Source organism: Urocampus carinirostris, chromosome 11 (genome assembly GCF_059441175.1).
Source record: "Urocampus carinirostris isolate Australia breed hairy pipefish chromosome 11, RoL_Ucar_1.0, whole genome shotgun sequence".
In the NCBI taxonomy this organism is placed as follows: domain Eukaryota; kingdom Metazoa; phylum Chordata; class Actinopteri; order Syngnathiformes; family Syngnathidae; genus Urocampus; species Urocampus carinirostris.
Genome location: NC_142359.1, coordinates 25,781,580 through 25,800,013, shown reverse-complemented (window position 1 = coordinate 25,800,013; position 18,434 = coordinate 25,781,580). Strand labels below are relative to the sequence as shown.

The following is an 18,434-nucleotide window of genomic DNA, read 5'->3' as shown; positions in this document are numbered from 1 at the left end:
TTTCAACATTATTTTTCATGGTCTTGTTGTTATGGCACTCTTGTTCTTGTTCTAGCCATGTGTGGGAGGGTATAGTGAAGTGGTTCTTAGCCTGGGTTTGACTGAAGCCTAGGGGGTTGGTGAGTCAGTATTGCACAGTTCTTTTCTGCACACTAAGAAAATCTATACAGTACGTTTTGAATTTGGAAAATAAAATCTAGTTTATTTTAGACTAGAGTTCCATATTCGCATACTGGACTGTCTCAGAAAATTAGAATATTGTGATAAAGTTCTTTATTTTCTGTAATGCAATTAAAAAAACAAAAATGTCATACATTCTGGATTCATTACACATCAACTGAACTATTTCAAGCCTTTTATTATTTTAATATTGCTGAATTTGGCTTACAGTTTAAGAAAACTCAAAAATCCTATCTCAATATATTAGAATGTCATGAAAAAGTATACAAGTAGGCTATTCAACTAATCACCTGAATCATCTAAATAACTCGAAACACCTTGCGAGGGTTTCCTGAGCCTTAAAAACACTCAGCTTGGTTCAGTAAACTAAATCACAAGTATGGGTAGGACTGCTGTCCAGAGGACCATCATTGATACCTTCCATCAGGAGGGTAAGACACAAAAAGAAATTTCTCAAAGAGCAGGCTGTTCACAGAGTGCAGTTTCAAAGCATATCCACAAAAAGTCTGTTGGAAGGGAAAAATGTGGCCGGAAACGCTGCACAACCAAGAGAGATGACCGCAGCCTTAACAAAATTGTGAAGAAGAGCCGCTTCCAGAATTTGGGCTTTGAGCTTCAAAGACAGTGGGCTGAAGCTGGAGTCCAGGTATCAAAAGCCACAGTTCACAGACGTGTCCGGGAAATGGGCTACAATAGCCGTATTCCCATGGTCAAGCCACTTCTGAACTCAAGACAACGGAAGAAGCGTCTGACTTGGGCTATGGAGAAGAAGCACAGGACAGTTGCAGAGTGGTCCAAAGTCCTCTTTTCAGACGAAAGCAAGTTTTGCATTTCATTTGGAAGTCAAGGCGCCAGAGTCTGGAGAAAGGCTGGAGAGGAGCAAAATCCAAGTTGCTTGAAATCCAGTGTGAAGTTCCCACAGTCAGCAATGGTTTGGGGAGCCATGTCAGCTGCTGGTGTTGGTCCACTGTGTTTCATCAAGTCCAGAGTAAATGCAACTGTATACCAAGAGATTTTAGAGCACTACATGCTTCCATCTGCTGAAAAGCTCTATGGAGATGAGGATTTCATCTTCCAGCATGATCTGGCACCTGCCCACAGTGCCAAAACCACCAGTAACTGGTGCACTGACCATGGCATCACTGTCCTTGATTGGCCTGCTAATTCCCCTGACCTGAACCCCATTGAGAATTTGTGGGGTATAGTTAAGAAGAAGATGAAAGACACCAGACCTACAAATGCAAATGAGCTGAAGGCCGCTATCGAAGCATCCTGGGCATCAATAACACCTCAGCAATGCCACAGGCTGATTGCCTCCATGCCACGCCGGATTGATGCAGTAATCCGTGCAAAAGGATTCCCAACCAAGTACTGAGTGCATCAATGGACATTTTCAAATGTTTGATTTAGTTTTGCTGTTATAAAATTATTTTTTTACTTGGTCTGAGGAAGTATTTTAATATTTTGAGATAGGATTTTTGAGTTTTCTTAAGCTGTAAGCCAAATACAGCAATATTAAAATAATAAAAGGCTTGAAATAGTTCAGTTGATGTGTAATGAATCCAGAATGTACGACATTTTTGTTTTTTTAATTGCATTACAGAAAATAAAGAACTTTATCACAATATTCTAATTTTCTGAGACAGTCCAGTATATGTAACTGGTGAAGTTTGAAGTTAAAAACCACTTGTCCTCTTCTTTCCATGTTTTGTTCAGTTGAATAAGATGGTGCTTCAGCATTATATTTAATGACCTCGTTACAAAAAGCCACTCTCATAATGTTACCTGCGTTGGTTTCTTTCGTGTTTAGTTCGGTTTTCGTGTTTAGTTCGGTTAGAGGTTGTTGGTTATGGGTCCGCTGACAAAGACGAGCCTGGCAGTGTGCGCCACGTCAGCGAGGTACAGCAAGAAGTTGAGAGCGCCTAGGACGGCCACGGCGATTTTGCTGGACTGGTCACCGCCCTGGCGCTGGCCGAACTGGAAGACGGGCCAGAGGATGGCCGCCGTCAGGTACATGAGGGCCGCCAGGATGCCGCACCCAGTCACGAAGCGTGGGAACGCAACTGGAAGCCAGCCGGTGCACTCGCCCACGCACATCAGTACCACGGCCAAAGAGAACAGGAAGCAGATGCAGTAGACCGCCAAGCACCAGCGTAGGGCCGGGTGGCCCTCGTACGTGGGCGGCTCTGCCACCAGCAGGAAGATGACGCATGCCGCCGACGTCTGGCACACCTTCAACAGCCCCGGCGCCGTGGCCATGTAGCCTGCCACCTCACCTGGGCGCGCCCGGCTCAGGCTGACTTCTACCACGTACGCCAGCGCCGCCAGGCAGGAGAAGACGCTGGACACCACCCGGTGGTCGCGCGCCTCGCCGAAGTCCACGCGGCCCCCAAGGAAGCGCAGCGGGAAGATGACAGAGGCCGACAGGCACAGCAGCCCGGCGTAGCAAGCCGCAGTGATGGGGAAGTTGGCCCAGGACACCGGCGCCCGCCCCTGTAGGTGCAGTAGCTCCACCAGCAGGACCACTGCACTGGTAGCGAAGCTCAACGCCCAACAGAAGATGCACCAGGTGGCCATGCGGTCGGATGGTAAGCGAGCTCCGTGCACTGACGCGCTCAAAGCCACACAAGTGAACAGGAGGGCAGCCGAGCGGGCGTACAGCAGGGGGGACCAGGTAAAGGACGTCCAGGGCATGATGGCGCCGTGAGTACGTGGAGCTTGATTAGACAAGAGGGAATGGGGAAAGAAAAAGTCATGTTCTGTCTCATCTTTCATGTTTTTTCCTGATGGTCATTGTTAGTATTCCACATTTTCTGAATTGTCAAGTCATGGTCCAGTCACATTTCTTTGTATAACGCTTAGTCACTGATGTTTTGTCGAGTTTCATGGTGTCATTTTTATGGCACTCTTGTAGTACTTCTGTCCATGTGTGAGAATGTTTGTGTTTTTTTTTTTTTCACGTTTTGTTTTGTAAACGCAAGTGTCCCAACATTTTCTGCATTGTCTCCTTTCATGTTTTGTTCAGTTAGTGTTCCAAATTACCCTGTGTTATTTTGCTTCCACGTTCTGTTGGCTTAAAATTAGTGCTCCAGCCTATCCTGCATCATCTCCTTTTCATGTTTTGTTCAATTACAGTCAAGTCATATTTATTTGTATGGCACTTAATCACAAAATGTCTCAAAGGGCTGCATAGATACCACCATAACAACACATCCTGATGTGATATCTACATGAAGGCAAGGGGAATGAATGAATGAATGAATGAATGAAAACTTATTACGAACATAAAAATAAAAACAGGACAAAAACCATGAGTCAACGACAGAATAATGTCACATAACATGTTTGAAAAGGGGTAGTCAGAAGCAGATGCTTATTTTTCCTACCCCTTTATCTTCCCTATTAAATACATTTTATAGATAGTTCCTCTTGTGTCCAATACAACAAAATCCCATGGATATACTTATTACATAGGTCAGATATCAATAATTATAATAGTTACAATAATCACATATTTTATACACTAATCTTCGCAATACCCATCCCTCAACGTCAAAATGTCACTGCGGCACCAGTGATAATAACAATAAAAATAAACACAATACTTATTATAACAGTTCTGATATAATAATAGCAACAATAATCAACAAGTTAACCATAGTTTGAAATGCAGTATTTCCAATCTCCCTCATATCTCATTTTCTTCATCCTTGTATTTCGCCAGTAATGCTTTTTTTGTATTTAAATTTGACCACATGGATAGTTGGACATTGTTTGATCTCATTTTGCAAATTATTCCATAGTCTGACTCCACTCACAGGCACACACATACTTTTCCTGGTGGTTCTCACCTTTGGGATTTTGAATTCACCAAAGCCCTTTCAAGTTATAATTTCCCTCTTTCCGAGTGAATAATTTTTGTATGTTTTCTGGCACTATGTTTTTGTTGACCCTAAATAACAGTTGTGAAGTGAAAAATTTTATTAAATCATCCAATTTGAATGATTTGGACTGCATGAATAAAATATTGGTATTATCCTGATATCCTACCCTGTGTATGATTCTTATTGCACGTTTTTGAAGGATGAAAAGGGGCTGTAGTGAACTTTTGTAAATATTGCCCCAGACTTCTGCACAATATGTTAAATATGGCAGAACGAAAGAACAATATAATAAATACAATGCATTATAATTTTAAAGAAATTTGGCTTTATTAATTATTGAAATGCTTTTAGATACATTAGTTTGTATGTGTCTGATGTGTGTTTTCCAACTTAATTTATTGTCTATTATGACCCCTAAAAACTTAATTTCTGATACAATGTCTATACTATAGACATTACTATAGACTCTATAGTAATCGAAACAGAAATGTGTTGTTCGGTCCCCTTGTGGGAACATGTCTTGTACCGTCTACTTTTCTGTTTGAGCCTGGTTTGTGTTGAAACATCGAGTAGTTATAGTTTTCTTGAGTGTGTTCCCTGTTTCTCCTTTCTGTCAGTTTTGTTCAGTTAGACAACAAGAGGCATGCTGGAGTGTTAGTTGGTATCCCAACATATATTAGGTCTTTACTTTTATGTTGGTTTCCTTTAGATTTAGTTAGGGTTTATGCCATAGCAGGGATGTGCATTCCTGCCTGAAGCTCCTGGAAAATATCCCTCAGTTCATGTGCACTATCTGATACCAATTCCTTATCTTGAAATCATTTTTTGCAATCTTGTATTATGTCTGTTTGAGATTTTCTGGAGGTATACCATATGCTGTTACACCCATATGTTTGTTTATTCTCTGTGATTCAAGTTGTAAGTAGCCGTCATGTATAGTGTCCTTAAATGTTATGTTCTGCTTCCATTTCATCTATGTTTTTAGAAGTTTCCCAAAAGCTTTAAAAGAGCTAAAAGGACGTTTTGTGGCCTGGATTCAATGACATTATTTGAGTATTTTCAAAGCTTTAAATCTCATTAGATAAATACTAAAGTTTAGATATAATAAAGTAGTCCCGTTCTGAGCTTCTTTTAATTTCCTTCCTGGAGCAACTGACCACCCATAGGAAGTTGCTACAAACAGCAAGCGGATGCTGACAGAAAGTAACAAAACCACGAAAAAAACTTTAAATATGTTCTGTGTACAGACAAAACTAGTGGTAAATGCACCTTACCTGAATTTTCGGCTGATGTCCACTGATGGAATTTCCTCAATCTATGGAATGCACGACCCCTTTTCTTCCCTGGCCATATTTGGTAAAAGCTAGTGACGTCGTGATTGAAACGAATGCTGGTAAAGTTTGATCAGCAAACGTTCTCCAACGAAAAAAAAATGTATTTTTTTATCTACTTTTTCATTTTACTTTGACATTTTTTTGCGTATACGCAATAAACTAAACCACGCCGTGCCTGTAGAGGGCGCTTGCACAGTCCTGTGTGGTGGGCAAAGAAGGAGGCCGAAAGCGGAAGTGAAAAGGAAAACGAAAGTACTGTACTGTACACATAAGCCCAAAATCTAAACCAAGCACTAGCTTTGTTACGGTCCGGGTGGCTTTAAGATTTGTTACATTCGATTTTAAGTCTTGTTATCCATGATTTTATGGTCCAAGAAACCTATCTGGATATCAATGGCAGCTCGCTCGCCGGTTAACCTTTGTACTTCCGGATAGAGGATTTTCATTTGCTCAGATTTCTGTGCCAGTTTGTGTTTTTTGCAGTATTTTCTCCCCCTGGAAAGTCCACCATTTTTTTATTATTCAATTATTATTTAAAAGCCTCCGAGAAGGGGGAAAAGTAGAGTATCGGCCTTTTTTTGTCTCGTAATCTGTATTCAAAATCGAAAGAATGCGTCTTTAACGTCTTTTTCTGCACGTTAAGTGTTTCCTCTCCGAACTTCGGTTTCTATTTTGCACTAGAAACAAGTTGCACAAAAGTTTCCCCAATATTATTTAGTGAAATCCCTTGCACGAGCTTGTTTGTCGTTGCTGTGGACGCCTAAAAAATAGAGGTAAGAAAAATAATTTCTTCAAACTGGATGCAATTTTCGAACAAAATCAAATTGAAGTAATCGTGATTCTAGCAATGATGGCTTCGAGTCGGAGCAACTTTGCAAGAATGCTTAAGAACCTCTGAAAGTGCTCAAGAAGATGACAATCAAGCTAGCTTAACAAGAAAAGCATGTACAGGACAAAGACATCAGTTGGACTCTGAAGACATGAGTCTTCGCCAGCCCTCCTCTACCCTTGACAGGTAGGCAGGCCACGTTATAAATAAAAAAAAATAAATGTGACCTAATGTTCATGACATATTTCCACTTTAAGGCGCAATCCCATTTCCCCCTTCCCCTATTCCTTTGTCCAGTGCATTCGAAATAAGGGCGAGAAGGTTGTAATCATTTGCAAAGCAAGCAAGGAAGGTGAAAGGGGGAGGGACACAAGCACCGCTCACTGCTCTGCCTGTAAGCAATGATGGGAGGAAAATGATCCAGGATAACAGCCAATTTTCAGAACCCCATTTTTTATGCTGAAAACAAGCAAAAGGTTTTTTTTTTAATCAATAGAAAGAAAATTGAAAATTGGCTTCAGATGGAACAATGTTATGATGGTGTCAAAGTGAGACGAGCCGTTCCAAGCTAGGTTTCACTGAGGGGTGGAGTTTGTGACCTGATGTTCATGACATATTTTTACTGTAAGGCTCAATCCCATTCCTCCGCCTACTCCTTAGTCAAGGTAAGCATGTTATCAATGAGGGTAACAAAGTCTGACTCATCCACAGTCCAATTAAGGTGGAAGAGGGAGGAAGACAAGCACAGTTTCACTCTGAAGTGTCCTAACAACAATCTAGCCGCGTCCCCTCGCCATTACCAACCAGTTGCAGGCGATCGTAGGAGAAAATGATCAAGGGATATAGCAAAATTTTCGGAAACCACAAAGTTTTCGTCTGAAAATGAGCAAAAGAATGTTTGCGGTTTCAATCGAAATACAAAAATACAGCCGAAGAATAGCCTCAGAAAGAACACTGTTATGATGATGTCAAAGTGAGGCGAGCTGTTCAAAGCTAGGTTTTACTTGGGGGCGGGGTTTTCGTCTACAAAAAGGAAGTAGATAGGATAAAAACTGGAAACATTTTCTCAAAAGTTTGTTTGTCCGTTTGCTGCCACTTATATTGTTAGCTGATAGCCAGGTTTTGACTAATGTTGACATGCTAAGACCACAGAGCTTCTTTACTACTGTTTTGATTCATAAACACGCTCTTTGTGTGTTGCATTCCTTTTTTATTTCAAGTCTTTTTTTTTAGCTGCTACCAGCTGATGCGTGCATGCTAACACTAAGGAGCTAACCTACTACTGTTTTAATTAATAAACATGTTATTTGTGTGTGACATTCAGTTTATTGCCGAAGTCTTTGCTAGCCGCTGGTCAGATTCCAGCAAATGTTTACATGCGAACCCTACAATGCTAACTATATACAGTTTAGCAGTTATAATATGTAAACACCTACTTTGTAAAGCATTTTTTTATATTAAGACTTACTATTTTTTTTTGTTTTGTTATTTATTTAAGTGTTGCTATTTTGGTATTTCAGCTAAGCTTTTGTGACACATTTTCAGTTTCGCCCCAAAATATTTTTTTGGGTGCGTCTAGAATGTACCTACCCAATTATATTTGTTTATGTTGTGTCATGTTATGGAACATAAATTCCTACAGAGGGCGTTGTGGTACAAGCATTAAATAAGGCACAGTAAAATGAGGAAGAACTAACTAGTGAAGCACAGTACTTTTCTGGTTATTTATTTTGCAAGTTAAACACTAGTTCTTTGTAGTCTGCTCTAAAGTGTTTTTGAAGTGAGTGAAATTAAAAGGAATGAAGGAGGGTGAACAATTGTATATGATATGTAGCTCAAAGTAATGACGAATGTACGTTCACATTCCTCAAGGAATTGTTCCCTTGCCCTCAATAAAGAAGTGAAAGTAGGAGTGTAAAGAAAAACAAGACACAAGGGAAGGAAAAGAAGAAGAAATTGTATTGAGCCTTAGTCTTACTCTGGATTGCTAATTTGAAAAAACAATTCTCTCTTTTTGATTGTCTTGTCAACCCTGCACGTTTTCAGCCCATTGGCCGCTTGGTGAGTCGCACAGACCCACACGCCCCAGTGTCCACGTTGTCCCCGTCTGTTTTCATCTTGCGTCTTTTCTCCAGGCTCAGCAGTTTAACCGTCGGCAACACTGATCGCGAAACAATTTTAAATCCACCGAGGGAATCGGCCGTGGACGCCCCCAACCGGGGTGAGTGTTGGTTTCCTGAGGCCCCGCCTCCCTATTGCCTTTCCCGCCCCTACTACTGTGACTCCGCCCCCTGGCAGGTGCCGGCCTGGTCTACAGGTGCGCGGTGGTCCAGAAGGACCAGCTCGGTTTCGGTTTCACCGTCTGCGGCGAACGCGTCAAGCTGGTTCAAAATGTGCGAGCAGGTCAGGAAAAACAGTATCTAGGTTGACATTTTGAATCCCCATCTTCAAAACTGAAATCTCCAACTTGATTTTGTCACGACTATTTAAAAAAAAAAATGGGGAGTCGTTTCCTTATTTCTGACCATTTGTTCTGTCTTGGGGCGGCACAGCAGCTGGGTGGTTAGCGCGCAGCCCCACGGTGCAGAGGTTCAGGGTTCAAGTCCAGCTACAGCAGCTTACCCGTGTGGAGTTTGCATGTTCTCTCCGTGCCTTCGTGGGTTTCCTCCCACATTCCCAAAACATGCATGTCAAGTTGATTGGCCTGTTCAAATTGTCCCTAGGTATGAATGAGCGATGTGTCTGTCTCTGTGTGCCCTGCAACTGGCTGGCAACCAATTCAGGGTGTCCTGCCCACTGCCCCAAGATAACTGAGATTGGCTCCAGCACCCTATTGTGGATAAGCGGTACGGATAATGGATGGATGTTCAGTATTGCTAAGCTATATAAGCTTAATATAAAATGCCACAATTTTTAAAGTAAAATAAAATCGTATTCTTGATTCTGTCACGATTTAAAAAAAAATAGATAAAAAATTGACCCTTCTTTTATCTCGTTGGACTAAAAGAAAGACGAAATCATATTATGATTCTTTGAAAGTAAAATCACGATCTTGATTTTGTCACAATTATCTTGATTGAACCTTTTAACCATTGTTTTGAATATGAATACCATTTATTTATATTTTGTTCAGCTAAAAATAAAAAATTAAAATGACGATCTATATATTTATCACCATTATTTTTTTAGACTTTTCACTAATTCTGACCATTCTATCTTGAGCTAAGAAAAAAAATCACAAATTCCAAAAATATTAATTTATTTTATCACGATTATAATTTTTTTTAGCTTTACCGATACTCACATTCTCATTTATGACCATATTTTCGATCTGATTGAACTAAGCAGAAAAAAAAATCTCACCCATTCGTAATGAATAATAAATAATAATAATATCTAAATCGCAATATTAAATTTGTTTTGATTGTTTTTCAAATTTAAAAAAAATCTAACTGTTGACCATTAAATGAAAATCATATCACAATTAAAAAAAAATAATAGTCTTGTTTTTGACCCAATTATTTGTTTTTAATGATTTGTTTCGAACATTATTATTTTACCAATTTAAGTATATTTGATAATTCCTCTATCTTGTTGAACCAAAAGCAAAAAATATTATATCAAAATCACAATCTTGATAATAACTGAAATTGTTTTTTTTTTTTTTAACACAAATCAGTCAAGTTGATCCTCCAATGCTTGTTCCGCCCCGCAGGTGGCGCCGCTGTCAAGGCTGGAGTGCAGGAAGGCGACCGGATCATAAAGGTGTGCTAAAGCTGAGGGGTGGTAGCTGTGGGGAGGGGAGTCGAACTTGATTTTATGATATTTATTGTACTATTATTATTATTATTATATTCCATTGCCTCCCATCCTCAGGTCAATGGATCACTTGTGTCCTCTATGAGCCATCAGGAGGTCGTCAAGCTCATCAAATGTGAGTCCTGAAAAAATAAAATGCTCCCCATCCCCAAAATTAAAAAAAAATGTCAGGGTTTATACAGGTGCTTTGAATCTTAAAAAGTGCCCAAAACTTTAATGTTGTGTTTAAGAGGTTTGAAAAGTACTTATTTTTTAGGTGAAGCGCTTGTAAATGCTTAAAAATATTGCCATCTTTCTTGGCAGTCTTACTACCCATTAAATATGGAAAAGAAAAGATGTCTGCTTAAAAATGACGCTCACGTGCCTGGTCGCTCTGCCATCGCATTTCCTCTTCCTTCGTAATTAACGGCAGCTGACATTAGTTAGTTACTGGCATTTTCCTGTGACGCGGCATTGCCCCATACGGGTCGTGCCCAAGAGGTGCCGAATGCCGGGAAGCTGCCGTTTTAACGAACGATGGTTTGAAAACGGAAAAACAATGGCCGATTGCATGGAACAAATCCACGCACGGCATGTGCAAAGTATCCAAAACACGGATCCATCTTTTCACATGAATAGATTTAGTTATCTTTGGCCATGAAAGGTAATTCAGAGATGGCAGGCTTAACTATGATAATTTTGTTTGTTTTTGTCTTTTTTGCTACATGCAAGATTACAAATCTAATATTCATTGACTTTAAATGTTGTTTTCAAGGGTTGAAAAGTGCTTGAATTTTTGGTGAAGTGCTTGTAAATGCTTAAAATTATCACCATGTTTCAGATGTCCGCTTACTTAAAAATGACGCAGACACCGCTCTTTGGTGGCTTCGCTTTGCCGTCGCATTTCTTCTCCCCTTGTGATCAACGGCATTTGGCATTAGTTTGTATGACATTGTCCTGTGAAGCGTCATCGCCCACCTACGTGCCACGCCCAAGTAGACAGGAGCACGGGACATCTAATCAGGGCACTACGAAATGTGTATTAGTCCAACGATTACGTGTCATTTAAATGTTGAAAATCATAGTAGCATTTCTCAGTGGTAAATTGTAATGGGAAGAACTTCCTGGAACTAAAAATGCCGGCATTTTTCACATCCACAAATACATTTGCGATTTACTGAAGCTCTAAGAATCATAGGTCTTGATAAATGCACACGCAACACTGATAATCTCACATGTATTTCACGGATATTCACTGCGGATTTTTTTCCTTTAATAGTAATGGATAAATTAGAACATAGGCTTTTAAAGCCCTTTAAAAGTGCTTGAATTTGGCACAAAAAGGTATGAGAACCCTAAACTGTGCTTTTACTCCCCCAGCTGGACCTTGTGTGGCCCTCACCCTACAGGGACCACCCCCTTCGCCTTCACCTACCCCAACTGAGTCACCCCCAGCAGCTTCTCCACTGGGACCCCCTACACAAAAGATCACCGGACCCAAATTACTCCTGGTCAGTGAGGAAAGTCGATATAGCCAGTATTTCAAAATAAAAGATGGGTAAAGTCTTTGTAATGCGTCGCAAGTCTTTGATTTTGTCGGTTAACTGATCACTCACTAGTCGCAGTTGATTGCATTCGGCAGTTTTTTGTAACGGATTGATGACATTACACGTTAAAGAAAAACCTCAATTCACTTTTGGTTAACATTTGACATGATGCAAATTCAAACCTGTACACAAAATATCATTGTCTTCACATGTCTACTTATTTTGTCAAAATGTATTCCCCAAAACGTTTAAACTAAATAATTGTGACCAAAAAAGGTTTTATTTGAAGAAATCACAAAGGTTTTATTTTGCATTTTAGGTCGTCAAGTTCGGCAAAATGGTCACAAATCAGCAAACTAGTTAACAAAAAGTTAAACGAATCGAGCCAAAATAAATGCTTTTAAATTTTAGTTCTATTGGACAGAAAAAAAGCTCAGATATCAACAAATTGGTAAGCAAAAAGTTTAAAAAAGAGTCACGCCAAAATCAACATTGTGATTTCTATTTGGAAAAACTAATTGCAATATAATATTTTTGCTCGAGTGCTCAATTTCAAACCACATCGTTTGTGACGATCTCAAAATTGTGTCTTATGAAATCGATTAATAAGTCCAGTTTAAGAGATCTCCATTCGGTGTCTTATAAAATCAATTCTAATCATTTTTCGCGATAAACGCTGAATTTGGAAATACTTCGAGATGCCAAATGTCTGATTTAGCCCCAGACCTCAGGAGTCCAATGCTGACTATCTCGAAACGGTGTCTCTTGGAATCGAATTACAATCGAAACAATTCTTGTTGAGTTTCTGATGTATTTTGAGATGCCAAATATCCGATTTTCCTCCAGGACTCTGAAATCCAGAATCAGGCCTCCCAGATCCTCCAGAAGATGCTCCAACAGGAAGAAAACGATCTACAGGTAGTGCCGATACCAAGGTCATGGTGGACGGAGCGAGCTTCCATCTTCGCGTTTGATTGGCAGGTCCTCATGGAGGAACGCTCGCGCAAACCCTCTCCGTCTCTTGATCGGCGGATCAGAAGCGCTGAGGGGCGAGCTCAACAAGTGCGTAGCAAGCTTCAGAGGATCAAGAGAGCCTCCGGCACTGGCGGGGCACCCTTAGAAGGTCCGGTGACAGAGGTGGAAGGTACCAATTGTTTATACTACCTCGTTTTTATAATGCCTGCAAAACCACACACGGCAATAGAACAGGTTTATTCTTTCAATGGAATAGTACAACTTTGTGGTGTCTCCTCTCGACCTCTTCATAATGTGTCTCAAGCATTGTAGAGCTAGGGCATGATGAGATTCAAAGCATTTATGTTGCTCATTAGTTCTTGATGTTCTCCAGAAATAGGAGCAGAATTTAGTCATGTCTCCTTTCAACCTCCTCCTAAAGACAGCGAAGCACTCGCATGGGCTTTCCGAAAAACAAAAATATATAAACACAAAAAAACAAACAAACATATATATATATATATATATATATATATATATATATATATTATTCATAAATAATTAGGAAAAATATAATAATAGTAAAGTAAGTAAAATAAAGAAGAATAATCTCGTCTCTCATCTCCGTACCGCTTATCCTCATTAGGGTCGCGGAGGGGCTGGAGCCCATCCCAGCCATCTCCGGGCAGTGGGCAGGGGACACCCTGAACTGGTTGCCAGCCAATCGCAGGGCACACGGGGACAGACAACTCACTCGCTCATTTACACCGGCCAATTCACCTGAAATGCATGTTTTTGGAATGTGGGAGGAAACCGGAGTGCCCGGAGGAAACCCACGCAAGCACGGGGAGAACATACAAACTCCGCACAGGAAGTCCGAAGCTGGATTTGAACCCACGACAGGTTCCCATGACATGAACTGTCCCACTGTGCTGCCCAAGAAGAACAATGAGAAAGCAAAGCAATTTTTAAAGTTATAATTTTTAGGCGTAATAAAAATAAATCTTGTAATTAAAATGAATAAAAGATAATGTCATACATGGAACAATAATTGAAAAAATAAAATTAATCATCTTTTTTTTTCTTTATCAAACTTCCTCCTGCCCAGGAACTGTGAGAAACATCATCCAGAAGTTTGAGGAGACCGGAGATGAGGACATCAGCCAGAATTCCACGTCACCATGCGTGGCGGACATGTTTTTGGAGGGGTCATACCCCGGACAAGGTCACGGGGGAGAGGTAGCAGAGGCGGCCCTAAGGGATGGTAGGAAACTGTAATTCCCAGATTGTGTGTCACTCAGTATTTGAGCAATTGTATCCTGTTTCTGATAAAAGAATAACTTTCTGGCAACAACTCGTTCTGTCCCTGCAAGGTTACTTTTAAATTCTCATAATAAGTCGATCAGCGCCAGTCTGAGAGGCTAGCAGGACAAGCTACCTAAAAGGCCTTTGAGTGATTCCAAGAGCAAGCTTTTGTATTAGTGGCAAGCCCTAGACTGCAGCCGAGTGGCTAATCTAAGTGGCTGGAGAAGTAGACAGTGGATAAAGGTCACAGATGCTGGTATCACTGGACTGTACAACACTTACTTGCATGACTAGCTGAAAGACATAGGCTGCAGCTAAGTGGCCATCATAAGTGGCTAGAGGAGGAAACAAAAAAATCATAAGAGGCCTGAATCCAACATGCTCTTAAACTTTCTTTGCCTTTAAGAGATAACTAGATAAAGTCGCTGTTATTCCGGTCATTAATAGTTGTCTTCCTTTCACACCAGTCCAAAAGCTGCGTCGGCTTCTCCTTCTCGATAGCCCCACCTCTCAAGACTCACTTGACATCAGTGGGTGCAGTCCATGGGAAATACAACAGGGGGCGACACCATGCAGCAGTGTCAAGGGTGTACAAAAGGGTAGGTCGTGTATTACCCCACTTGTGCTCTTTTTTGCCGGGTGAGCCCCCCTGAAATCTTATTTCCCTTGCCAACAGGAAACAGGATTCACGAGAGTTCCCTAGACTCGCCTGGGGAGCCGAAAGATGAGCCGGTCGGGCCTGGGGCGCCGTGGCAGGGCCACGTGATCCGAGACGTGGATCAGGTCTTCCGCATCGTGGAGGACTTGACCGGCAAACTGCGCCGGCTCAAGGTCAGTTTATAGGTGACTATTTTGGCGGATGGACAAGCGGTTAAAGGTATTGCCAAACAGATTTTCTTTTCTATTAGACACAGAACATGTAGTGTTTCTCCCCAAAATTATGCAAAAAAATTGCAAACAATTCGACGCGCCTGGGAACTCAAAAAAATGTTGTCTCTCAAAGTTGACTCATCTGGCTTGTTTGGGTGGAGCTGTGACGTCATTGAAAGAATTCAAAATGGCCAATCCCATTCACACAACTAATGAGGTAGCTCCGAAACAGACAGCGATTGAAGTGAACAGAGATTGCAAACAGCTAATTTCTGCTTGGAGAAATATGAAACTTCCCCGTCTTCACCTCCTTTTAAGTAGACGATTGAGGCTTTTCGTTTGTGTTTTTTGCTGCGTATGTCGCGTTTGGTATAATTTAGTCGGGCTAGCTTCACATTAGCGCCGGGGCTTCCAAGGGCTTCCTGTTTTGTTTGCCCCTGGTTGGCGCAAGTTGGCTGCCCTCCGTGGGCTGTTTGGCTGGCTAGGCTGGCGCCAGAAACCGTATTGTCATGTCGCTCTCGGCAGGTTTCGCGTTTGTCGCAGTAGCCACTGCTTCTTCTTCTTTGTCGTTGGTTCCCGGTTCGCCTGGCTGCTCCCTGCATGTTTTTTTTCCCGGCTAGCGTGGTACTAGTGCCGGTTTTGCTGTGTTCATTTGTTTATTCCCAGGCCGGCTTCATGTTTATCGTCATAGCCTTTGCCGCTGTTCGTTTGTAGAGAAAATTGCTTTAAATTCTATTTATTTGGTTTAGAATCTAATTCATTGGACACCTACTCTGCCAGCGGATAGTGCTCACGGTTTCCCACCCGAATGAATAACACATAGCCTAAAATTCTGTCCAGTATTTACTATGAAGCAAGCAATAATCTGAACTTATTTTATTGTTAGCCTGATATTATCGATTTTTCAGTTCATTTATATGGGTAATGAGTGATCAGTCCAGAAGTAAAATGTTAGAGACACACACTTAAATAATGCACATGGTTTGATTCTGACAAATTACGTTCATTTATATGACAAGTAAAATGTAATCTAAAAAAAAAGAATAAAAGACACTGAAACTCGCATTTCTAATAAGCAAACAAGTAACCTGAACAAAAAAGAGGGGGGTTTCTGCAGCCTCTCATAGAATATCTCTACATATTTCGTACAAGTTGTTTATTCCTGCTTAGCCTGACTGCTCGCTGCGGGGCTTTTAGTCGGCTAGCCTCGCATTTTTCCACTGCGGCCGCCTTCGGTTGATCGGTCCCAGTTAGCTTCTTATTGGCTGCAAGCCTTTTAATGTGCCATTATTGTATCCACCTGTGATACAAAACCCTAGGCATTCTCCCCAAAAAGCCCTAAAACTTTGCTTGTAACACTTGTAACCTCTAATTAACACATTGAATAATATGCTGACTGGCTTGCGAGGGCGCTTGTGTTCTTACAATGACATCACAGCTCAAGATGACAAAGACAATACATATCTGAAAATCATTTGAATATACTGTTTTAATGCAAAAAAAACATGTACTGTTTCCTCACATTTTGCATGTTTAAGAATTTGGGATTACCGACAACAAACTTCTCTCGGCAGGACACGGAGGCCGAGCATCACAAACTACTGAGGTCACTGCGGAGAGGGCAAGACAGGGGCCCGGCGGACGGTAAGCGGGTACGTTTATTTTTTCTCCTCCGCCCTTGATGCCTTACCTCACGTTCCTGCAGGTAAGGAAGCCAGTCCTGCCCAGTCCGGGATTCAGTCCACTGGATTGTGAGAAGAAGCACCGCCTCAACCGGCCAGCACTTTAGACCCGATGCGGGCGCCGCCCGACCGCCGACAGTTGAAAAAATACCAGAAAAAGACTACTCTGTTACCTCTTTATACAAGCAACTTGTCACACGAGAAAGTCGGTATATACGTTTTGAATGCAATAAAAAATATTGCTCGCTACACGAAGGAAAATCCAGGTCACGAGCAGTCCCAGAGGCTACCACCAGAGACTGCTCATCGCTCGTGACTGCTCACCCCAACATCATCTCCTTCCAGTTTGTGCATGCAGACTACTGTAAACACAAACAAGTTGTGCTTTTAAAAATGTGTCTGTTTAATTTAAAGGTACAGTAACTTTAATTTTAAGTGTACAGTAAGATCTCATACCTGTCAAACTCAGCCAATTGCTACCGATAATAATGGTGAAAATTCCTTTCATTAAGGGAAAACACCCCTTAACAACACAACGCAGCACCTATTTAAGTCACAGCAAGTAAAAATAATAGCATATACAATACTGCGACAGTATTGGCGATCTACGATGATGTTGTCGTTGGCGACCAGTGACTATCTGAATTAGAGCTGAAATGGGCAAGACAAGATAGGGCTTTTTTTTTTTTTTTTTTAATCCAGTCTAAAAATTCTCATACAGCATACAAAAATTAAAATGATCAAAAAACGTATACATTGAGTTTACAAGTATGCAATCTCTATCACTGCTCCTTGCAAACGCCCCTTGCCCTCCTCCGCACCGCATTCACACCTTCATGACGCCGCCTGCCTCCGTAGTAAGTGGTCATAATAAACTCGCAATTTATTTCGTAAATATTATCGCTTTATTATTGTATTTTTTATGTTTACCATTTGAATGTGTTATAAGGGAACATGAAGATTTGTTTTATAGCTATGTAGGGTTCACTTAAATGCTTTTTAGAGGACAGGAACGAACTAATTGTTTTTTAATTATTTCATATCGGAGAAAATGTTCTTGTTACACGTGCAATTTGAACTACAAACACGATCCTGGAACGAATTAGGCTCGTATAAAGAGGTACCACTGTTCTTTCCACTCTCAAAGCTGGATGTTTGTTAAACGTGTAGTGTGACGCATAATAAAATGCTGAGAAGGAGAGCAGCAAAACGAGAGTGTGTGATGTTGCTCGTCCCGCATTCCTGTGTCAAGCTTGAGTATCTGCTGTTATCTTTGATGTTTTGGACTAAACTCGGGAAGTGCTGCTCAATTTTCTGTCATGTCTCCCCTCGAAGTGATCACGTTATTTTTATGGAGACAAGGAAATGTCAACATAAAAAGTAAAGGTGTGTCGGTGGTTCTCAACTGGTCTTGCTTCAGGACCCACCTTCCCATCCTAATTACAAGCCGTGACCTACATCAAGAAAAAAAATTCACTCATCCAATTTATTGAAAGACTGTATTGTGCAGTTCAATCCAGAGTTTGTAGAAAATATTCACATAAAAAAAGACCAGCAAAACATAACAAATTAAAGTAACACCAGAACGGCTGTGCGCCATTAGAGCATCACCCACGTTGGGACACAAAACCATTCATGGGTGGCTCTTTTTGAGTCACCAAGACCAAAATGGCATGTCAGCTCTTTTGGAGCAGTTTTCCTACCTACATTACGGCCCGTAAAAGATGGTGTTGCTACTTAATGTCGATCTGGTCTGGGAGAGTGGTTTGTCTTTCTGGAAAAAATGCTCAGTCAGCAAAACTAATGGTGCTGAGTCAGTGTTTTGGGCATTTTTTTCCACACAGGTCAACACTTTTAACTGCCTGCAAGACATTGTGTTGAAATCAGGGTTGGGTAGGGTTACTTTAATTTGATTACTTTCAATTACTTTTGAATTACTCCAATAGCAAATATGCTAATAAAAGACAAAAGAAACTAAATATGAATAAAATGATGACTCACAACACGTGGTAAGCTTTCTCTCCTGGCTTTAATCTCCGGCAAAACTAACA

The 18,434-nt window shown here is 41.0% G+C and overlaps 2 protein-coding genes across 4 annotated transcripts; one reads left to right on the top strand and one right to left on the bottom strand.

Moving 5' to 3' along the window:
• Window positions 1-1,748: 1,748 nt before the first annotated feature.
• On the bottom strand, window positions 1,749-5,716 carry LOC148356932 (myeloid-associated differentiation marker homolog). The gene is made up of 2 exons (XM_088348164.1): window positions 5,339-5,716; window positions 1,749-2,897 (listed from the first exon to the last, which is right to left on the bottom strand). The coding sequence occupies exon 2, from the start codon at window positions 2,872-2,874 to the stop codon at window positions 2,014-2,016; it is 861 nt and encodes a 286-aa protein (XP_088204290.1). The 5' UTR covers window positions 2,875-2,897; window positions 5,339-5,716; the 3' UTR covers window positions 1,749-2,013.
• On the top strand, window positions 5,591-17,598 carry LOC148356931 (uncharacterized). 3 transcript variants are annotated; one of them, XM_088348161.1, is made up of 15 exons: window positions 5,591-6,171; window positions 6,244-6,413; window positions 8,274-8,288; window positions 8,363-8,448; window positions 8,526-8,630; window positions 9,943-9,992; window positions 10,104-10,161; window positions 11,406-11,536; window positions 12,419-12,490; window positions 12,554-12,716; window positions 13,635-13,790; window positions 14,299-14,430; window positions 14,508-14,662; window positions 16,240-16,345; window positions 16,407-17,598. In XM_088348161.1, exons 2-15 carry the CDS (start codon window positions 6,379-6,381, stop codon window positions 16,454-16,456), a joined length of 1,314 nt encoding a protein of 437 aa, XP_088204287.1. In that variant the 5' UTR covers window positions 5,591-6,171; window positions 6,244-6,378; the 3' UTR covers window positions 16,457-17,598. The 3 variants fall into 3 exon arrangements, with proteins under 3 accessions (XP_088204287.1, XP_088204288.1, XP_088204289.1); XM_088348163.1 differs by having other exon boundaries at window positions 5,593-6,171; window positions 16,276-16,345; XM_088348162.1 differs by lacking the exon at window positions 8,274-8,288.
• Window positions 17,599-18,434: the final 836 nt, after the last annotated feature.

What these genes read in the sequence shown, in the direction of transcription:
- LOC148356932 (XM_088348164.1), bottom strand. Translation starts at nt 2,874, where the DNA reads ATGCCCTGGACGTCCTTTACCTGGTCCCCCCTGCTGTACGCCCGCTCG.
- LOC148356931 (XM_088348161.1), top strand. Translation starts at nt 6,379, where the DNA reads ATGAGTCTTCGCCAGCCCTCCTCTACCCTTGACAG. An exon ending in TGTCAAGGGTGTACAAAAGG is followed by an intron (nt 14,431 to 14,507) that starts GTAGGTCGTGTA and finishes CCTTGCCAACAG; the next exon opens with GAAACAGGATTCACGAGAGT. An exon ending in GCAAACTGCGCCGGCTCAAG is followed by an intron (nt 14,663 to 16,239) that starts GTCAGTTTATAG and finishes TGCATGTTTAAG; the next exon opens with AATTTGGGATTACCGACAAC.